The sequence below is a fragment of the Microtus pennsylvanicus genome, chromosome 17 (assembly GCF_037038515.1).
Source record: "Microtus pennsylvanicus isolate mMicPen1 chromosome 17, mMicPen1.hap1, whole genome shotgun sequence".
NCBI classification, from domain to species: Eukaryota; Metazoa; Chordata; class Mammalia; order Rodentia; family Cricetidae; genus Microtus; species Microtus pennsylvanicus.
In genome coordinates this window covers 41,203,539-41,226,288 of record NC_134595.1, presented here as the reverse complement: position 1 = coordinate 41,226,288, position 22,750 = coordinate 41,203,539, and the positions used below count along the sequence as shown (strand labels likewise).

General features: G+C 44.9%; 1 protein-coding gene across 1 annotated transcript; it reads right to left on the bottom strand.

Annotated features, from left to right (window-relative positions):
- Positions 1–224: 224 nt before the first annotated feature.
- On the bottom strand, positions 225–20,902 carry Mogat1 (monoacylglycerol O-acyltransferase 1). Its single transcript, XM_075951672.1, has 6 exons — positions 20,777–20,902; positions 11,914–12,092; positions 10,991–11,195; positions 8,350–8,524; positions 6,436–6,635; positions 225–383 (listed from the first exon to the last, which is right to left on the bottom strand). The coding sequence occupies exons 1-6, from the start codon at positions 20,868–20,870 to the stop codon at positions 229–231; spliced, it is 1,008 nt and encodes a 335-aa protein (XP_075807787.1). The 5' UTR covers positions 20,871–20,902; the 3' UTR covers positions 225–228.
- Between the last annotated feature and the right edge of the window lie 1,848 nt (positions 20,903–22,750).

The following is a 22,750-nucleotide window of genomic DNA, read 5'->3' as shown; positions in this document are numbered from 1 at the left end:
GTGGGCTGCAACCCCAGCCCTCCATCTACTGGATTTTTATTTAGCAGTATAAAATAACAGCAGCTGGCTCCACGACTAGTTCCTTTCAGTTGCAATTTGATTCTATAGAAAAGAAAAAAAACCAAAAACCAAAAAAAAAAAAAAAACAACCCCACAGTGAACTTATTTAATATATTTATTTTCTCGACACTGTTCTCTTGTCTTCCTTTGTGCCTTGAAGGGGGAGAGTCACTTAAAAACCAGAGTTTTGTGTTCTGGAATACCGTATTTCCCTTTGTGTTCATCAAATAGTTTCTTTAGCTCCTCCATATAGGTCTGATGCAGCTGGTCAGTCTGTTCTTGGGTCGGGTGGGGAGTCCTCCGGACAGGGATAGGGCGGCCAACTGAAAAACAGAGCGTGCAATCACCCTCGAGGAACAACCATTGCTCAGCCACAGCTGGCGTCTCCAGTGGGCGTCCGAGGCCTGGGCTGCCAATCCCCACCCCTCCAGTCCCCTGGCTCCAGTCCTCTCCGCAGCTCACTGGCTGCCTGCCTCAGTCACACCATCCCACTGGCCAGCAAATAAAGAGTTTCCCTTCTCAGCAGATACTGGGCTGTCACTCTCCTCCGGGTGGTTTGCCCTCTGAGTCCAACGCGCGGCTGCTGTGCGGGCTGCAGCTGAGAGCAGAGTGGGCGTGGCCGTGTGCCACGTCACCCTCGTTCTCCCCTGGGCACCGCTGACAATCAGACCACAGTGTTCTTATTATGACTGACTGAAAGGCTCCGGTCGCGCGGCATCCCACTATTTCGGACTCATTTTTTTTTTAAATCTTTCAAAACAATCGAAAGTGTCACATATCTTTACAGAGAAGCATCTGTGCGAAAGTCATAGAATCACAAAACCGAAAGCAAGCGCAGCTCAATAGGAAAACAGTTGCATAAGCTGAGCGACATTATTCGCTGGAATCCTAGGCGCTATCTCTTCTAAATAACAAGTAATGTGGGACGCAAAACATCTAAAACGTCAAAGAAAAGTTGCAAAATAAAGTGTGAGCCTGTCTATGAAAAAAATTATATTTCTAGGTGCATCAATATTTTAAGTGCACAGGAAAAAAATCTGCGAAGATCGACATTTCCCTCTGGGGAAGGAGACAGAGATAGATAAAGGTTCATCTAATCTGGGTCATATGAGTGTTCCACAAAGAAAAAAACATTTACATCACATGTATAATTACAAAAATGCAGACTAGATGTAGATAAATCTGGCGGTTTCTGTACTTTTTTTTTTCGGGGGAAAGGGGATTGGTTTTTTTTGAGACAGGGTTTCTCTGTAGCTTTGGTGCCTATCCTGGAACTAGCTCTCTTGTAGATCAGGCTGACCTTGTGATCTCGAACTCACAGGGATCCCCCTGCCTCTGCCTCCCTAGTGCTGGGATTAAAGGCGTGCACCACCACTGCCCGGCATTCTGTACATATTTTAAAAGATGTTTATATAATAAGGAACCTCAGAATTATAGAGTTGGGAAAGACAAGTCTTTGGCGCCCGTATACACTGCGCCATCTGCTGGCCAGATGCTGCTACTGCTCCAAGGCCAGGCAGTCAACTTCAATCCTCGTTGCAAACTGCTTCTGCTAGAGTCATTAGCTTGGGCATGAGGCCTGTGTATGTGGCTGTAAGGGAGGACAATCCGGAGGAGCCCTCTTTGTCTTTCTCCAAGCTACAGACAGGGTGAACCCGTGCCAGTAACAGACAGCGGTTATTTAAGGAAAAAACTGAGCAAACGTGAAGGAATAGACCAGGCAGCAAGCGGTAAAGAGCATGAATACGGGCGATGAGGGAGGGACACAGAAGGAGGAGAGACACACCCACACCCGGAATTGCCGAGTCTCCAGATGCGGCGTCCGAACACTCATGGACGGTTTTCTTTGATCATTTGGAAGTCAAATTTCTGCACGGTGGACATCAGTCCCTTGACAACACAGCAGAGAGACCCGGAGAAAATAAACCAGGCCTGCTGACGCATGCCTAAGCTCCAGCATTCCGGTGGCAGAGGCAGGAGGATCAGGGGTTCCAGAGCAGCCTTGGAGTAGCCTGGATTTGTCTTAGCTTTCTGTCTGGCCGAAATTTTCCTTGGCGTGGGATGGGAGAGTAAAACTAGAGGTTTTACTCATAGCTTCCTCGCAGTTCTGAACTCTGCGGGTGGGGTGTACTGAAAAAATCCATACCCAGATTGACTTGCAAATTGTAGTTTCATAGAAATAGCTTTCGTCTCTAGTGAGAGCAGCTCAGTGAGTCTGAGACGTCGGAGTGAAGGTGCAGGAAGGTGTGGAGGGTACTTCTGCGTTGTGAGAAGGGCACTATAGGCTTCCCCTTTCTTCCTGAGAGAAGGAACTAAAGTTCCCTTGTAAATGATGCCCTCCTAAGACCAGGAAGAAAGTCTTTTCAGCAGACAGGGGGAGTTAGTCAGAAGAACCCCCTTCAGACCCTGAGACAAGAGCTCTTTCCCGTCTCTAGTCTCTGTGTACATTTGGGCTACTTTCCCCTAGCTGCTGTCTTTGGTAAACCCAGCATATAAATGTGTCCCCCGGTCACTTCTGTGATTCTTCATCCTTCGTGGGGCTCTGTCATACCTAGAAGGTCTGGACACTTTTCCCTGATGATCTGACTCATGCCAGTGAAAGCATGGGCCCTGCTGGAAACCCTAACACCTCAGAGGGGGAGTCTTACCTCCTCTGCATTCATCCTCAGGACCTCATTCTCTCTTTTAATGTCTCCTGTTTTAGAAATAAAACCATCTGCGGGGGTGGGAGAGATGGCTCAGCGGTTAAGAGCACTGGCTGCTCTTCCAGAGGTCCTGAGTTCAATTCCCAGCAACCACATGGTGGCTCACAACTATCTCTAGTGACATCTGGTGCCCTCTCTGGCCTGCAGGTGTACATGCAGGCAGAACACTATATACACAATAAATAAATAAATAAATAAATCTTTAAAAAACAAACAACAAAACAAAACTGCATTCCCCTCCTTTCCTTCAATTTCAGAAGTTTCTTAATCTGGGCTTCTCCCACCAGTATATAATGGCATAGAATCTAGTTTTATTAAAATAAAACCTGCTTCCTTATCTTTTTTATCTAAAAAACTCAAGGATACCATAAACACTTGCTGTCAGCTACATCCAACCATTGCTGGGTTGCTTTGCATGCATAAGCACACATATGTGCATCAAAATACGCAGGGATTATTATCTTGTTGATGCCTTTTGAGACAAAATCTCATTTAGCTCAGTTGGCTTTGAACTCATTATGGAGCAGAGAATGGCCATGAACTTGGATCGTCTTGCTTCAAACTCCCAAGTGCTGGATTTACAGGTGTTCACTATCCCACCTGTTTTATGTTGGCTATCAAATCTAAGCTTGGAGCTTCCTAAACAAGCATTCCACCAACCAAGTTACCTACCCAGTCTCTTATTAGGGCTTTTGTTTGTTTGTTTATTTGGTTCTGAGGCAGGGTTTTATATGTAGCTCTGGCTAGCCTTAAACTTGAAACAGTCTCCCTGCCTCTGCCACCCAAATGCCAGGACTGTAGACATGTACCACACTGCCAGCCTGCTTTTAATCTCTAACAGCCTCTGAGAGTAGGGGATGATGGTACTAACTCAGCCGTACAAATCATCCCTGACTATTTTGTTTTCTAAGAATGAGAAGAATAGCTTACACATCACACCCTTGAGATATACCGTCACGCGACATTTTACACACAATCCATAGTCAAACTCTGCCAACGGCTTCATGAGCCCTGTTTGCATTTGCTTTCCCAACTCATGACAGCTGTGTATCTCTGGATGTCTCCTCCTCTCTATTCTTCCAGAAACTGAGATTTTTTTTTCTAATGAACCATTTGTCTACTTGCTCACACTTTTGATGCTGGTTAACATGTTGGCAGGAATTCCTGCTCAGGGAAAGCTCAATGCATTTGAAACTCTCAGCAAGCTGGTCAGGAAGACTCTGTCCTGTCCATTTGCCTCCCTCTCCCTCCCTTCCTCATTTCTTTCTTCTTCCTTCCCTCTCTCTTTCTTATCTGTCCTTGCGGTACTGGGAACTGACTCTATCTTTCACATGCTAGATAGGTCCTTTACCACTAAACTATACAGAATCTAACCATGTGGCTTATGCCCAGGCTGCCTTTGAACTCACTCTGCAGCCTAGGTCGGCTTTGAACTTCTGATCTTTCTGCCACAGCTACCTATGGATTGGGACTACAGGCCTATGTTTGGTCTGGTTCCCACTTTGACTCCCCCTCTGTGGTCCTAAGATTGTGACAGCTGGACCTTTAAGAAATATTCTTATTATTATCTTCATTTAAAGGTTTTTTTTAAAAAATAACAGGCTTCTGGAGATGCCGTGGACTCAGAACCATTCAGAGTAGGTATGGAATGAGCCAACGGAATGTCCCCTTATTCGGAGTCCCCCAAAGAAGCGCAGTATAGAGCAGGAATGAGAACGTCTTGACAGGCAGCTCACATTCTGCAGCTCCATTTTCCTCTGACTTTGTCAGGAAAGGAACAATTTAACTGCATCACATACCAAAGCCACGCTACTTAAAACAAGTTAGTGCAAGGAGACAGTAACTGCAACCCACAGCCGCATGCCCCTTTTTCAGTATCTACAATTGCATGTGGGCATATGCACTACCTCTAATTAAACTTATCCCCCAGATCATAACTTGTAATTTCCATTATATCTCACCCTCAAATCAACAGCATAACATTACGGAACAAAAATGATTAGCTGATATGATACCAAAGAAATGAGCCAGTTGGTCATGAAAGTACAGTCATACGCTGCAATTTATCTCAGTGTTCCCTGGAGTAACCAACAGGCTGCTGCATCCCATCTGAGTTAAATATGGCAGCTAAAAATAGCGTCACGTGACTGCATTTGAATTGCAAAGCTCATATAAACTGACAGCAGAAAATGTCATGTGTGTACTCCTAGCAGAAGGGATTCCTGTGGCGGCAGGAGGATTAGAAGTTTAAGACAACGTGGCTATATAGTGAGTTTCAGGCTAGCCTGGGCTACATGGGACTCCATTATGAGAAAGAAAGGGGAGGAGGGGGTAAGAGGAGAAGAAGGAATGGAAGAAACGTTCTTCTAGTGAAACTAATCTAAAAAAAGAGAGAAGTCACTATATTCATATTTTAGTTATTGGCTCTTGTGGTAAAAGTGTTATTTCCATTTCATATAAAATGCAAAACTATGGTTAAATTCATCATGATTCAGCACCTCCTCATTTCCATCCTCCCCGCCTCTTCCAAGCCTCAGAAGGAAAGTATTTTACTCCCGCCACTTACAGACTTGTTTACTTTTCGAGACTGCTTTGAGTGTTGCCCAGGCTGGCCCTGACCCTGTGTCTCTCCTGCCTCAGTATCCCAGTAGGTGACACTACACGTACATCGCCAGGCTGGGCTCTGACCCTTTCCTTTTTCATTTCTGCTCCCCGTCTCTAGTCCTTCAAACACTCACCTTTTATAAATAAAAACATTCGCTACCAGAACATCTATGAACATAATTAGTGACACGAAGCGTGCTCTAGGGAAAACCTGACGCCATTTTGTAGTAATTTGAGCGGCGGGGCTGCGTCCCCAGCACCCCGGCCGCCTGCTAGCTTATGCCCCAAAATAATTACACGGACACTGTATTCTTTTAAACACTGCTTGGCCCATTAACTCTAGCCCTTACAGGCTAATTCTCATATCCCGATCAACCCATCTCTAATAATCTATGTAGCATCTGTCTTACCGGGAAAGATTCTAGCCTACGTCCATCCTGGGTCTGAGCTTCATGCGTCTGCCTCAGAGAGCAGAGCTATCGCATCTTCCCGGGAGAGGGGAGCGCTGGCGTGTGTGTGTGTGGCTTTGAGCCTCTGAGGTGGCTTGCCTATCAGTCACTCCTGTGCTATAGGCAGGTACAGAGAAACAGGTGCACTAAGGAGCACTAGAAACTTCATGTCTAAACTTGGACTCTAGCTCAGCAGTGGAGTTATACAGGGTAACCAACTCCCGCACAAATGTCAAGCAGAGGAAGTTCTTTAGATGTGCACACCACGGTTAAAGTTCAGTTGGGGTCTAAGAGAGCTTCTCAACCCATGGTCATGACCCCTCCGGGGGTCGAACAACCCTTTCACAGGGGTCACCTATGACCATCAGACAACACAGATAATTGCTTTATGATTCACAATAGTAGCAAAATTACAGTTATGAAGTAGCAACCGAAATAATCCTATGGTTGGGGGGTCACAACATGAAGAACGGTATTAAAGTGAAAAGTTCAGAATGAAAGATCTAAGAAATTAGCAAGTCCAAACCCAAGGCAACTTCTTTGGAATTATTAGCACCTAGACAGTAACAGCAAGCACTATATGAGGTAAGACCATTTTGTTTATTTCGTGTACATACCAACGGTGTAGATCGGTTTCCGATAGGGCAGTAGGCCAAAGTTGTACTGGAATATCCCCCTGGCGTAACACAGTGGCAAGGTAAACCCGATTGATTTCTTCAGTGTCTCTTGTGCAAATCTAAGCCATGAGCCTTCGGGGTTGTTAATTTGTTTAAAAAGTTCATTTTCACCAAAAGAAAACACTGGGACCAAGCTGGCACTGGCGGGACAGAAAGGAAGGACGCAGGTTTTAGGAACAGAGGAAAATGTTGGTTTGCTCATGTATGTCAGTGTGTGCACAGCTGTGACTGCAGACACACGCGTGTGCATGCTTAGAGGTTGAAAGAAAATGCCCCTTCCTCAGAGCTGGGGCCAAGTGTGTTTGCAGGATGCCTGGCTTGCTCTATGGGGGCTGGGGTGAAAACTCCAGCCTTCAGAATTGTACCGTCCAATCGTTGATTCGTTCATTAAATCTCTCCAGCCTCAAGGTTGTGAATTTAAATAATTTACTTTCATCCAGACTTTTCAAGAAAACCTCCCAATTCTAAAGGTGCCAATGTTAGTGACTCTTCATTGTCAATCAATTTGACTGGATTTGGAACCCCCTAGGAGACATGCCTCTGGGGGTCTGTGAAAGTGCTTCGGGAGAGGCTTTGTTTTATTTTATTTATATCTATTTGTTTGTTCATTTATTTATTTATTTATTTATTTATTTGAGATAAGGTTTCTCTGTGTAGCTTTGGAGCCTGTCCTGGAACTCTCTCTGTAGACCAGGCTGGCCTCGAACTCACAGAGACCTGCCTACCTCTGCCTCTGGAGTTCTGGGATTAACAGCTCTGGAGAGGTTTTAAATGAAGAGGTGAATATGAACCCCTCAAAGGTAACATCCCATGGGCCAGGGTCCTGGTGGATTAAAGAGGGAGGAAAGAGAACGCCAGCTGAGTCCCACGGTTCATTGCTCTCCGTCTGTAGACTGTGGGTGCAACATGAACAGTGGCCTCCTGCTCCCCAAATGCCTTCCCCACAAAGACGGACTGTATCCCCTGAGACAGGGAGCCCGAGTAAGCCCTTCCTTTCTCAAATCGCTCTAAATTTATTTTATTATTTTATTTTATGTTCATTGGTATGTTGCCTGCATACATGTCTGTATAACGGTGTCAGGAGCCGTGGAAGTGGAGATACAGACAGGCATGAGCTGCCATGTGGGCGGGTGCAGGGAATTGAACCCAGGTCCTCTGAAAGAACAGCCAGTGCTCTTGCTCTTAACTGCTGAGGCGTCTCTCCAGCCCCAAACTGCTTTAGCGGGGCATTTTTCAGCAATGGGAAAAGTAACTGCTACAGCTTCCCGTGCTGTAGCCACGTTTGAAACGCTGAAGCTGCATGAACTTCAAAACACTTCAAGCTGTGCTTGAAATCCTCAGGAAGGGCTTCAGCAAGCTAGTCATGGCCAGAATTCTGTAGGAAGTCAAGCTTGGGGGAAGCCATTCTTTCCATTGGCTTCTGTTCGTCTTGTTACAAATTTACACTGAGTATGTAAGATTTCGTGCCTACTGTTTTGTTTTGGTTTTTTTTTAATTACCAAATGCTGGGACATTCCAGCTACCTTGTTAGAAAGCTCATCCTCCATTCCGAAGACCCCGTCCCCCCTACACCTGTCTTCATTGGAACATTGACTTGGAGAATGTTCTTTTAGGATTAGAAAAGTTATCATTCTTTTTGCTCATTTAATGGCTTATCCTTTGAAAACAGACTTACCCTAAACAAAATAGCCATTTAGCTAGACCAGGCAGGGTGGCTCGCACCTGTAATCCCAGGACTTGGCAGGCTTAATAGTAGGATCACCACACCAGCCTGGGCTACATGGTGAGTTCCAGGCCAGCCTAAGCTACATAATAAGACCCTGTCTCCAACAAAACTGAAAAAAAGCCACTTACCCATGGATCAAGGCAAGCTTAACAAATCCTTTGCGATCATGCATACATAGGGTATACTTTCCTGGGTGGGCATCCAGCGATTCCCTCGCGCCCCCAAGGACAATGATGGAAATGTTCCCACCTCCATCTTTGCTCACCACGTGGGATATGCTCTTCTTAGAAACGGGAACCAACCCTTAGTGAAGCAAAGAGAAACCATGACTAGCCAACCCTTCTGAAGGATTATTTCTTTAAAAATAATATTCTACTGCAATAGTGATGCTTTATTCTGATTCCCTGCTATTAGAGAACTATAAGGCTCTGAATGAGATCCAGTCTCAAAAGATCCAGTGAATAAATATGCCAACGATGGCACACAGAACGCAGATTTAATGTCAGTATAAACACTTGTTATACAACAGGAATGGCTGCGATCTGTAGCATGAATGAATTCTAATTGGTCTTAATAATAAAAACTCGGTGAACACTGAAGGATCAGAGAAGCAGAGCAGCCAGCCACTGGAGTTCTTACCTCTACCAGTGCTCAGACCAAAGGGGCGATCCTGTCCTCAGACTGCTTCCTCAGACTGCATCCCAGACTGTCTGAGCTCTCCTCCCGCCTTCTATTCTTCTCTCCGCCCAGCCATCACTCCCCTCTCCACCCTACTGTTGAGGTCAAAGGCAGGGGATCCTAAGTGTTGGGATCACCTTTGTGTGAGCTCTGTTTTTGTTTTAGACTGGATCAAATTTGTGTAGCCCAGGGTGGCCTTGAGCTAACAGAGATCTGTCTGTCCCCTGAGTCTTGAGTTTAAAGGTGTGTGCCACCACTTCCTGGCCTTTTGTGGCTTAACTCTGCACTCTGATCTTCAGGCAAGCTTTATTTGTTAAAACACAAACAAAATATCACTACAGTGGTCACTGTATTAAGAATAACTCTGAAACTGTCTGACGTGGTCACGGAGCGGAGAATGCCTGGCTGTCTTCTGCCGTACCTGTTCTCAACTGCACAAATTTACTGGTAATTATACTTTGAATCAGTAAAAAAAAAAATTTAAATAAATTTCTGTGACTTTTTTGGAAATTTAAATTTTATCTTTAATTTTGTTCCTTTTATAAAACTCTAAGCCAATGTCAACCACACAGGAATTTTCTTTGGTAGTTTGGGGTGTTAATGCGCCCTCTAGTGGTCATATGGTAGATCACGCTGTAGTTTAAGGGGTAGGGCGCCCTCTAAAGCCCTCTAAAGGGCCTTGCAGCACTCATTGCACTGAGTTCTACTTTTTTTTTTTTTTTTGGTTTTTCCAGACAGTTTCTCTATAGCTTTGGAGGCTGTCCTGGAACTAACTCTTCTACTTTTGAGGCCACAAACTGTCACAGTTCTTGCAAAACCAGCAAGGATTCTAGTGCTCTGTATTGTGATGATTTCCGAACAGATAAATAATGGCAGAAGTGACTGTAAAGGGAGCCATGACAATCTGGACGGCCATAGAAACTCTTTCCCTAACTCTATCACTAATTGATATTGAAGATATAATTTTTCCAAAAAGGCTGCTCATTTATTTTATATACTCAAGAGCTGCAAAGGTAATTACAACCAACCACCCTCCACAACTAGTGTAAAACATTCTGTAAGGCACTAAAGCGCACTCTCAAAAAGCCAATCGAGTTAGAAAAGCAAATCGAGTCTCTTGAGTTGAAATGAAGGCTACCGACGACGCAAGCTGAGGTCACTTTATATGTTTACATAGCATCTCCGCAGCATTTCAGACTGATCCTCTTCTCAGAATTGTGATCAAAGAGTATTCCATCGACTCACAGGTGCAGCGGCACACACCTGCAGTCTCAGAATTTGAGACGTAAAAGTGATACTGTCCGGAATTCAGGGCCAGAAAGCCAGCCTGGGTAATAGAGTGAGAGGGTCTGTCTCAAAAAAAAAAAAAAAAAAAAAAAAAGAGCAAACCACAACCAGTACAAATCAAACCTGGCAGAGTAGCAGTGGCTTCTGTTTGTTTGTTTATTTGAGACAGGGTTTGTCTATGTAGCCCTGGCTGTCCTGGAACCACTCTGTAGACCAGGCTGTTGACAGGTGACTTTTATTTCTCCCTTCCATCCCGTTCTCTTCTCCTCCTTTTCCCTCCCCTTCTCTCCCCATTCTTTCTTTCTTTACAGATCTGGGGGTACAACCAGTCCTTGTTCATGCTAGATAACACCCACAGCCCTAACACTGTACCGCTGACCACACCCACAGCCCTAACACTGTACCGCTGACCACACCCACGGCCCCAGGAGGGGCGCACAACCTAGGATGACAAAGCCAGCCCACTGAGTAGTTTATGTCCTGGTGATGCACCAGACACAAAGGAGGACATTTTCCAGTTCTAATATATAATATAATAATAAAAGTGCGCAAAGTGACTCTCCAAAGTATAATTTATCCTTTATTTGACCCATGACTGTTTTCCACATTTGAGTATACCAAATGCATTTACCACTATATCCTCCCACTTAATTAGTGTTTATTGACAATGTCTATGCTGCTATCACGAAGCTAAATATCTGGGTTGGACAGAAGAGCAGACGGAAGGATTGGGTGTCAGGAAAATCCACAGAGCGTAGGTTTGTAAGATCAGGTGGGTGTCACTGAAGCTGAGGAGCGGCTTACCGAAGCTCATCAGATATTCTCGGCAGAATGGGAGCTTGAACAAGCATGCAAGTGAATGGAGATAAGGTGTAAAATCGGGAAACTGCTTCTTGAAGTCGGAGTAATTTAGGCAAAAATTTCCGAAGGCTCCAGTTGCGAATATTCCATGAGGGTGACACCCAAATATATAATTTTGTCGTGGATTCAAATCCTGGGTTTTGATGAGCTACATATAGCACATTCACATTGAGATAAGGAAATGAAATGACCCCCGTTAGTGAGAAGTGGAAGAGTTTCCTCTCTGTTCCTATTCAGCAGGACCTGACCATCAACAGTTCATCTTATTGCCCTGCATTAGAGATATTCGGACATTTTCAAACCATTCACTAAGCCCAGGTCCCATACACATCCACCCCCCTCCCCCACCCCAAACTTTGTCAACTTGACGTAAGTCTCATTTATTAAATTGGACCAAAATGCACACTTTCTCTGGAATGATTCGCATCTGTCTGTCAATCACCCACAAAACAAGGATAATTTGATCTCCAGTGCTACAGTATAGGAACGCAAGGTCTCCTGAGAGGGGGCTAGCTCACGAGAGCACAGAGAGTGGAGAGATTAGCATTCTTACTGCCAGTGTGGATGGATTCTTCTTAAAAGGACAAGTTGGCTCCCCTCTTCCTCTGCCTTCTCTATCTGTCATGAGATCATGGGGCAAGATGATAATGGCTGAATCTTGGAAACTTAGTATTGGACCCCACCCCTGCCAGACTTCAGAACTAGGAGAAATAAAATTTTTATATGGATCTGAAGATCTGGTGTTCATTATAAGAGCCCCAAATGGACTGAAGAAATAAAGTAGATACACACAAGATGAAATCACACTTCCACTGTCCCCCCCCCCCCCAACTCAAAAGAATACTTTAGAAGATAGTTCTACTCACATGAAGTGGAAAATAGTCCTTAAAATGCCTCCACACAGTCCAGCTTCTGACCCAGTTAGATCTCCTGCCTCCTTGCTCTGGAGTTTGCCAGTCAAGGTAGAGCCAGATGAGATATGGGATGTAGATGTACCAGTAGTTGTGTACGATCAGCATCACAAAGATCCCAGTGCACACCTGAACTGTAAGAGAGGGACAGGCCAGGTGGGATTGTCCACCAGTCATTTCTCCTGTAATTCACAACCACTGGTCACGGGAAGTAGAAGACTGGCTACTGTAGGAAACCTTACTGTCCTACTTCGACTGCACATCATAGTTCATGTACCCATGAAGCGGACATGTGTTGGCCACAGAGCTTCCATTTTCAAGAACTCCACACACATGAAAACACACACACAACACACACAAATAAACATACTTTTACCATGTTGTCTAGTAACAATACTTCTTGATATTTACACACAGGAGTTGAGGACTAAAGACTTTATAGTCAATGAAAGCTTACATATTGATATTTATAGAAATGTTATTCACAATTGTTAAACTTTGAAAAAGACAATGTGTTTGTCTTAGAGTTTCTATTGCTGTGAAGAGACACCATGACCACGGCAACTCTTATAATAGAAAATATTTAATTGGGTCTGGCTTAAAGTTTCAGAGATTTAGCATAGTGCAGGCTTTCTTCGGGTCGACAATCAGCTCCCAAATCATGACACAGAGACTTCTTATTAATTACAAATGCTCAGCCTTATCTTATGCTTGTCCCATTAGCTATAATAGCTTAATTTGACTTGTTTCTCTTCATCTATGTTTTGCCTCAGAGATTTTCACTTTTCTTTTAATCTGTATGTCTTATTTCATGTCTGTCTGCCTGTCAACTCCCTGGCTGACAGGCCCTGAGCATTTCCCTCTCTTTTTCCCTTGTTCTCTCTTTTTTCTTTTCTTTTTCCTCTTCTCTTCTCTCCTCCTACTTAGTCTCTCTGCCTGCAATCCCACCTATGCCTCTACTGCCTAGCTATTGGTTGTTCAACTTTTTAATTAGACCAGACAGTTGCCTTAGACAGGAAAGGTGAAACAGCAGCACATCTTTACATAATTAAACAAATGCAGCATAAACAAAAGCAACACACCTTTACATAGTTAAAGTAATATTCAACAACGTAAACAAATGTAACTCATCTTTATATAGTTAAAGAAAAATTCCACAACAGTTTAGTCTATTATTATCATGGTGGGACAAGGCAATGTACATGCAGACTTGGTGCTGGAGAAGGACTTGAGAGTCCTGCATCTTGATCTGCAGGCAACAGGAAGTGAGCTCTGTCACTTGGGGAAGCTTGAGCATAGAAGACCTCAAAGTCCACCTCCACAATGGCACACTTCCTCTAACAAGACCATATCTACTCCAACAAAGCCTTACCACCTGATAGTGCCACTCCATATGGAGGCCATTTTCTTTCAAACCACCACAATGTTTTTATAGATGAATGAACAAACAAGCCATACTCTATCTACACAATGAAAAGCTTTTACCTCTAAAAAGAAATGAATTACCCAGCCACAAAGACACTTGAGAGTCTTAAATACATATCACTGTGTAAATAAGCTACTAGGGAAAGGATGCACACTCTGACTCCAGTCAGGTGACATTTTGGAAAAGGCAAAATGATGACATGATAAGAAGGCTGTGGCTTTCAGAGTCAGGAGAGAGTAAAGGATGAATAGTTAGAGCACACAGGAGAATTAGGACTGTGAAATGAGTCAGCTACATACCCAGCTATCCCCAGACTTAAATCCTGTAGCTTCAGTAACATCACACACCCAACATCCACTCTTTCAGGAGGGTAACATGTACATCCTTCCAGCCCCCAAAACACTAAGCCACTTCACTCTCTCCTTTCTTATAAATTACCCCAGTAACAGCTGATCAGACAAGCAGATATGAGTGACTTCCTTGATGGTCAGCCATGCAATAAAGCATTGTTTCTTTGCAAAATGATGCTGCCATAGTATTGGCAGAACTCACACAGCTCCTCTTTTTTGCTCCTTTTGTGGTTTCTTCATGTTATTGCCTTGGCTAAGAATGTGCTAAGAATGTGTGGGATTGAGCAATGAAGATGGGCATCCAGTTTTAGCCAGAGCACCCAAAGAGTGATTTCTGACCCAGAGGCACCTGGATTTCAAAGACAAACAAGATTAGGGCAGAACACAGATGCACCCAGTTCACCCTCAGCAGTGCTCAGGGAAACAAAAGCAATTAAGATATTCTGTAACTTTTTCTGAAGAGATGGCACACAAATGTCTATTCACCTAGGGTAGGGCACCAGCACAGACCAAAGGAAAAAAAGATTCCACTAAAGTCCAACTTGGTGGAGCAATGATTTAGCTGGAGTTCCTCGTAGGGACAAGGTGAGTGGTGACCCACAGGAGCAAGAGTGAGGAAAGAGTTATAGTATAAGGCTTATAACAGACAATGGTTACTAGTTATCAGTTGGCTACCACTGGTTGTTTGAGATATCTAAAAATACCATGTCATTTGGTTCAACCAAATAGTTATACTTTTTATAACAACCAAGAAGAAAAAAATAGGCTAAAATTGTAGAGATGATACTCTTTTCTAAAGATTTGAAGACCTAGGGCCTTGTGCATGCTGGGCAGGAACTTCACCACTGAGCTACATCCCTCACTGTAAGAAAATTTACACATTTTTCTACTTTTCTCAAATTAGAATTGGTTTTCTTTCATTATAAAAGAAACTCTTGGTTGTTGTTTTGTGTGTGTGTCTTTGTTGCTGGGTCAGGGTCTCATTCTAAACAAGCACTCTACCACTGATCTACATTCCCAGCCCTTAAAAAAAAAACAAGCTAAACTCTGCAGAAGAATGGTCACATTTTGTAAATTTCCACACAAAACTCACAACATGAAAACAGACAAAATGACTTATTTGCATTAATGATCAATATTAAGAAATAACTAAATTTTTTATATGTGTTCTTTCCTTTCTCATTCAAATTTAAATTTATTTATTTCCCCCATAAAACTGTTTCTACCTGATCATGGTAGCATACACCAATGATCCCAGTAAAAGATGCCAAAAGTGAGGGTCAGGAGTTCAAGGCCAGCTTTGCCACATGAGATCCCCTTTTAAAATAATACAAAATCCAGTTCCAGGCCTGAAATTATATAAAACCCAGTGGTTCTGAGCCAGACTCTGGCCACAAACCACCTCTCCCTAGACCTGTAACCCGCTATGTAGATGACCTCTGCTCTGTAACCCGCTATGTAGATGACCTCTGCTCTGTAACCCGCTATGTAGATGACCTCTGCTCTGTAACCCGCTATGTAGATGACCTCTGCTCTGTAACCCGCTATGTAGATGACCTCTGCTCTGTAACCCGCTATGTAGATGACCTCTGCTCTGTAACCCGCTCTGTAGATGACCTCTGCTCTGTAACCCGCTATGTAGATGACCTCTGCTCTGTAACCCGCTATGTAGATGACCTCTACTCTGTAACCCGCTATGTAGATGACCTCTGCTCTATAACCCGCTATGTAGATGACCTCTGCTCTGTAACCCGCTATGTAGATGACCTCTGCTCTGTAACCCGCTATGTAGATGACCTCTGCTCTGTAACCCGCTATGTAGATGACCTCTGCTCTGTAACCCGCTATGTAGATGACCTCTGCTCTGTAACCCGCTATGTAGATGACCTCTGCTCTCTAATCCACTATGTAGATGACCTCTGCTCTCTAATCCACTATGTAGATGACCTCTGCTCTGTGGCCCGCTATATAGATGACCTCTGCTCTGTAGCCCGCTATGTAGATGACCTCTGCTCTGTAACCCGCTATATAGGCGACCTCTGCTCTGTAACCCGCTCTGTAGATGACCTCTGCTCTGTAACCCGCTATGTAGATGACCTCTGCTCTGTAACCCGCTCTGTAGATGACCTCTGCTCTGTAACCCGCTATGTAGGCGACCTCTACTCTGTAACCCGCTATGTAGATGACCTCTGCTCTGTAACCCGCTCTGTAGATGACCTCTACTCTGTAGCCCGCTATGTAGATGACCTCTGCTCTCTAATCCACTATGTAGATGACCTCTGCTCTGTAACCCGCTCTGTAGATGACCTCTGCTCTGTAACCCGCTCTGTAGATGACCTCTGCTCTGTAACCCGCTCTGTAGATGACCTCTGCTCTGTAACCCGCTCTGTAGATGACCTCTGCTCTGTAACCCGCTATGTAGATGACCTCTGCTCTGTAACCCGCTATGTAGATGACCTCTGCTCTGTGGCCCGCTATATAGATGACCTCTGCTCTGTAACCCGCTATGTAGATGACCTCTGCTCTGTAACCCGCTATGTAGATGACCTCCGCTCTGTGGCCCGCTATGTAGATGACCTCTGCTCTGTGGCCCGCTATGTAGATGACCTCTGCTCTGTGGCCCGCTATGTAGATGACCTCTGCTCTGTGGCCCGCTATGTAGATGACCTCTGCTCTGTGGCCCGCTATGTAGATGACCTCTGCTCTGTGGCCCGCTATGTAGATGACCTCTGCTCTGTGGCCCGCTATATAGATGACCTCTGCTCTGTAACCCGCTCTGTAGATGACCTCTGCTCTGTAACCCGCTATGTAGATGACCTCTGCTCTGTAACCCGCTATGTAGGCGACCTCTACTCTGTAACCCGCTATGTAGATGACCTCTGCTCTGTAACCCGCTATGTAGGCGACCTCTACTCTGCAGTCCATTATCCTTGCTGTCACAGCATTTTGCCCAGCTTCTGAACTTTTTAGGAAAAAAAAAAAGGATAGGAAGTCTCCCCTTCCAAAACCCATCTTTTTTTCTGTCTCTCAGGTCAAGTACCTAGGTTTTCTGCTATTCCCTAAGAGACGTGCACTCAGTCTCAGTCACAGATAGCACGGGCAGACCCTCTCATCTCCATCCACCATGGAAGACATTCTCTCCTTCCTTGGACTGGAGGGATACCTTAAAGCTCGGATTCCTTTGCTCTTCTTGATTGTCCCTCTATGAAGGACAAGGCCCCCTAACGGAGCCTCTAGACCCTTCTAAGCCCATCACAGCTACTTTTTCTCACCTCCAGGATGTACTCCTACAGGCCCCTGCCCTGGGTCTCCTTGACCTTGGCCAGCCCTTTATTCTGTATACACGACTGAGAAATGGGGAGTGGTGCTAAGGCTTTGGGACAAATGAGAGGACTCACCTTTGCCCCGTTGCCTACCTTTCTGCACAGTTAGATACAACAGTTAAGGGATGGCAGCTTTGCCTATAGGCGCTAGCAACCATCCCCTACTGGCCCGGGAGGCTTCTAAGCTCTCTTTTGCAACCCTCTCGCTGTCCTCTCACCCCACAGGCTCAAGGATCTGCTGTCACACAAGAGTCTCTCCACTCTGCCCCTTCTAAGCTTTTTCACATCACCCCCCTAGAAAACCCCAATATCTCATTTGGTTCCTGCCCTCCACTTCACTCTGACACTGTCCTTCCCGAGGCTTCTGCCCTCTCCATTCCTGCCTTGACTCACTTGAAACTCTGACCTAAAGACACCTACAACTTTCTGTTCTTCCCTCTGCCCTGTCCTGACGACAGCAGGACCTCCAAGTCTAGATGTTCCAGATATATGCCTCTCCAAATGATAAACCTCTCGCTTCTGCCTTCTGTGCAGCCTCTGGCTGCCACTCAGTGGTTGCTATAACTTTGATCCCCAAGCATCCTGTTTTCACCACTATGGAAAGGAACATCCCAGCTTCACTCTTGACAACCCAAAATACCTTGTCTTCTTCAAGATCAAACAATCCCCACCTGGACTGATGGTCCTTCCTGGGGCAGGTACCCATATTAGAGTTGTAAGCTGCTACTCTGAAGTAGGGTGGAACATACAGTCTGAACAAATCCAACACTTCCCTGAGGCCACACCAGGTATGGCCACTGTCACCACCCTTTGGGGAAGATGAACATCTGTGTGGCAGGGGCTAGCTAGTAATGCAGAGGAGCAATGATGATTCTGAGATAGCTCGTGGGAGTACCTGCCACCCTTCTAGATAATACGGTAGAGGCCATTTAGCAATCTGCAATCATCTCACAGTCCAGGCTGCAAGAGACCCCCCCTCTAAATCTATATCCATATCTGATAGGGAATCTTTGTCAGCCAATGAACTTTAAGAGGTGTGACCAAGTTAAGGCCTGACCTTTGAGTATCCAGCGGATAGAATGCTGGGTGACTCAGGGTTTGTTCTCTCTCTTTGATTCCCATGCTACATAGCTGAACTTGGACTTTCTTGTTCCTGTTTTGTGAGTTCTCCCTTATAATAAAGAAAAATATAATTGATCTATCTTGTAGTTGGCCAAGATAATTGAGCAGTTTGCGCCAAATCGTGGGGTTTGAGTTTTTTGTGGCTGGCCGCTGCTAGGCTCCATGTGGTGCATTTGGGTGTATAGCATCTCCCAGTGGCAGCCCTGAGTAGAATGGGATAATAGCTAATTTAGTGTGAAATTATTCACACTAATAATAATAGTGGGGAATAGAGTGAACACATGTGAGCTATTATTTATGGAAAATTTACATTGGTATAGTTTTTTTTTCCGAGACAGGGTTTCTCTGTGGCTTTGGAGCCTGTCCTGGAACTAGCTCTGTAGACCAGGCTGGTCTCGAACTCACAGAGATCCGCCTGCCTCTGCCTACCGAGTGCTGGGATTAAAGGCGTGCGCCACCATCACCCGGCCTGGTATAGTTTTTGTATATTGATAGAAGTTCAAAATATATTTGTTATTTCCGTTTACAATATTTGTACACCTATGCAAAGTTATTTTGACAGATTGCATACATGAATGTTTCTACCTCTGTTTAAGACATTTTATATATGGATACAATGTTTCGGATATATTATCATATTGCATTATGCTGTGGAGATACATTCTGCTCCTTCAGCCAATAGCCTTTAAGATACCCAGCCCACTTGGGTGTGGTCTCTTATACTGTAAAAGCAGCGGTAACCATGTGCCTGCTCTCTTGCTTCCGGCTCCTGCTTCCAGCTGCTAGACTCTGTTCCTGTTCACGCAGAGGACTGTTGTCTAAGACAGTGATCTGTAAGTTTTCCCCTTAAATAAATAACCCTTTCATTATTTATAATTACAAATTGGTGTGGGATTGTTTTGTGACGCCATAATCTGGCACCCGAACATTTGGTTTTAGAACCCATTGGCTCTGCTACATGCCGCTGGCTCAGAGTGTGCCCAGCTTGATTGGAGCCTTCCCTCAGCCAGCTGTTGCTTGTGCGTGGAGCCAGCAATTCATATAGATTTCTCGTGCAGCGGCTTTTCTTGCCATCAGAGTGGGCATCCAGTGGCTGGACCAGGGACTTTAGGCAGAACAATCTTGCTGGCATTCAGCTTTTTCCCCTCACTAGCTGCCTGATCTGGAGTAATTTATTTTGCCTCAGTTTCCTCTTCTATACAGACAGCATGGAGTCCTGGCCTCACTGTAACTGTGAGGATGGCGTGGCTAATAGTGGAAGGGGCTTGGGGGCTCAGTGGCAGTACTGGATGCTGGATACACTGTCCCTACGGTGTCCAGAGCAGAACAGAATGCAGTGCTGCTAGCCAAGCCCCCAGGGTTTGGGCTGTGAGGACCTAAGGAGCTAGTTAATGCCTTGAATTGTCTATTCATTAGCCCTTGCTGTGCACTTGGAGAGTTTTGTTCCTGCTTTTGTTTTTATAAGTCTCAGTGAAGGCTGCATTCCAAGACAAATGAGCTAGAAATACTAGGGCTGGAGCCTGGGCATCCCAGTGTTGAAGATCCTTTTAGAGGTCCTCATATGTAGTCACGGTGGAGATCTGTGAGTGCATGCATGGAATGAATGAAACAACTTCCAACATGCAAAACTGTAATGTGCTGAATGTTGTCATTATTACTTAGCCCAACCAGCGTGCAGTTCATTGTCTTGGCCCATATGGACAATTTCTGCATTTAGGGAAGTTTAGCCACAGAAGATCTTAGTTATTCCCCTTTTTCTCTTTTCTTCCAAGAGCATGACACACAAAAGACAGGCTTCCTCCAAGAGCTCTCCACAGAGATCTGGTTCCTGTCCCGCCTTAGCCTGAGAATACTCTGGAATGCACCTGAGTGGATTATTTCCAAAAAGAAGGCTCACAAACCCAACCCAACCATGTACTTGTTGGGTCTAGGCAGAAAAGCATGATTCTGCACCCAGGAGTAATCGGAAAACTTAACACTAAGCACGCAACTCTTTGTCCTAAGATTGAGGCGACAAAGGCTTCAGGTTTTAAACACCTAGAGGCATTACCCATTTATAAGTCAAGGGATCCAGAAACAAATCATCAGCTCCTGCAGAGCTAAACTGCAGATTTCTCAAGCACCCATTTTCTAGATGGTTCATGACTACGTTTGGGAGGGTATAGTTACCCAAATTTATGCAGCTGTATATTTAAAATCTGTGCCTTCCGTTGTAGGTAAGACACACCTCACTTTAGAAATAAAATAGCAACAGTCAGGGGTAGTGGTGCATGCCTTTAATCCTAGTACTTGGGAGGCAGAGGCAGGCAGAGTACTTCTGAGTTTGAGGCCAGTCTGGTCTACAGAGAGTTCTAGGACAGCCAGGGCTACACAGAGAAATCTCGTCTCGAAAAACCAAAAATGAAAGAAGAAAGAATGAAAGGAAGGAAGGAAGGAAAGAAAAAGAAAATAGCAGAAGGGCAATAAAGTTGGCAAAGCTACTTGTCACAAGTGAGAGAGAATCCAAAGCATGGTAGGGGAAAGCCCTCTGGTTTGGCTGACCGGAGAACCAGTAGGGTGAGAATGGTAGGTGAGTGTGGTTCAGCGGGAGTTCTTACCTATCAAGATGAAGGATATGACCCACTGAAGCACGGCAACCGTCTGCAAGCGCCGCGCCAGTGGGATGTTCAGTGGTACGAACTCGATCTTCATGGTGTCACCTGAGGATCTCACCTTCCACAAGGTCTGTGGTACTAGTACCGGACAGACCGGGAGGCGGGTCCAGCGGGCGGGGACAAAACTTCTCCTGGGGCGGGGCTGAGGCAGGGTGCTGAGGTTCCTCGATTCCTCTGTTCCTTGTGTGTGGTGCGACGCAGGACCCTGGGGACCAGTGGAGAGGTCAACCTGCCTCCTACCCACTCGCTAAGGCCTGGGTCTCCACCCGGGTTTGACCATTTGTTCATCCGATCGACCACCTTGCGCCCTTAACCCACCCCTTCCTTCGAATCCAATAACTGGGGAATGGTTTGGTTAGTTAGAGAGGCAACCCCACGGTGTGTGTGTGTGTGTGTGTGTGTGTGTGTGTGTGTGTGTGTGTGTGTGTGTGTGTTCTTTTGTATCCTAAAATTCTTACACAAGTCCTGGGTAATTTCTTTTCGTTCATTCAATCCATGTTTATTGAAAGCCCACCAAATCACCATTGTCTTGTTCTCAGAGAAAATGACTCTTGGGGAAAGGACAAATCTAAGGAAAATAACCACACAAATGAGTAGTATATTATTTCAAGACTCTATTAGGGGCACAAGACTGGACGCTCTAGAATCTGAAGGAACTTGACTTGTCTGTCAGTCCTCAGCCATTACCTGCCTCGTGTTCCGAATGTGTCTGTCCAGAGGTTATCCTCAGATATGTTTCTCAAGAATACTATCTTACCCTCCCACTTTGGTTTTTGAGATAGAGTCACTGGGATGTAGGGTTCACCCAGTTAGGTTATTCTGGCTATCCATCAACTCCCAGGAATCCTCCATTATCACCTCTCCAGCCTGATTTTTTTTTTTTTACTTGATTCTGGGCACCAAACTTAGATCCTCACGCTTGCAAGCATTTTAACAGTTGAGCTATCTCTCCAGCCCTTGACCCGAGTTTTAAACAAATAATCTGATGGAGGAGGTCTACAGAGCAAAGGGAAATGTGTGTGTAAAGGTCTTCCTAAGTAAAGGGGAGGGGAGACATTTATGACTTTTTGTTGGCAAAACTGCTTTTTTGCTTGTTTTGGTTCTGTTTTCCTGGTTGAAGAGTTACTTTCGTCTCTAGTAGAGTTACTTCTGAGCCGTCTTTGATGCTAGGTGGGGATACTGTCATTGTATACTACGTCATACACTGTGAAGATCTCTTGCTGGGTATGACCTGGCTCTCTAGCAACATTTCAAAGTATCCATTCCACTTTGCAACTAAAGAAATCAGGGCTCATAGTACAGGTCAGCCTGGGCTACACCAGACGTTGTCTCAAAAACTAAAACAACCTAAGCACACACACACACAGAGAAAGTTATTGTAAGTTAAGTGCTGTGGACCATGGTTTGCCCCAATCTGGAAGTTAGGCAGAACAGAGATGGACTGAAATATGGCTGAAAGATACAAATGATCAGAGAGGCTGAACACCTAAAACTCCTGGTCCAAATCAGCTAGAATGCTATTGGTGATGCGTTCACGATTATCCCACAGAAATCAGCTGGCAAAGAGCTGTCAGATCTTTGTTGGGTGTGGAAGACTGGCTTGAGACAGGGATTCACGTAGCTCAAGTACTCCATGTATTGATGGACTTGAACTCCTGACCCACATGCTCTGCCTCCCTAGTGCTGAGGCTACTGGCATGCAATACTGCAATCAGTAAGAACTGTCATATCTTTTAAAGACTTATTTTTATTTTATGTGTGTGAATGGATTTTTTTTTACATTTTGATTTTATGTATATGGGTGTTCTGCCTGCATGTCTGTCTGTCTGTCACATGTACACCTGATGCCCACAGAAGACAGAAGAAGGCATTGGATCTCCTGGAATTGGAGTTACAGCCAGTCAGCTGTGAACTGTC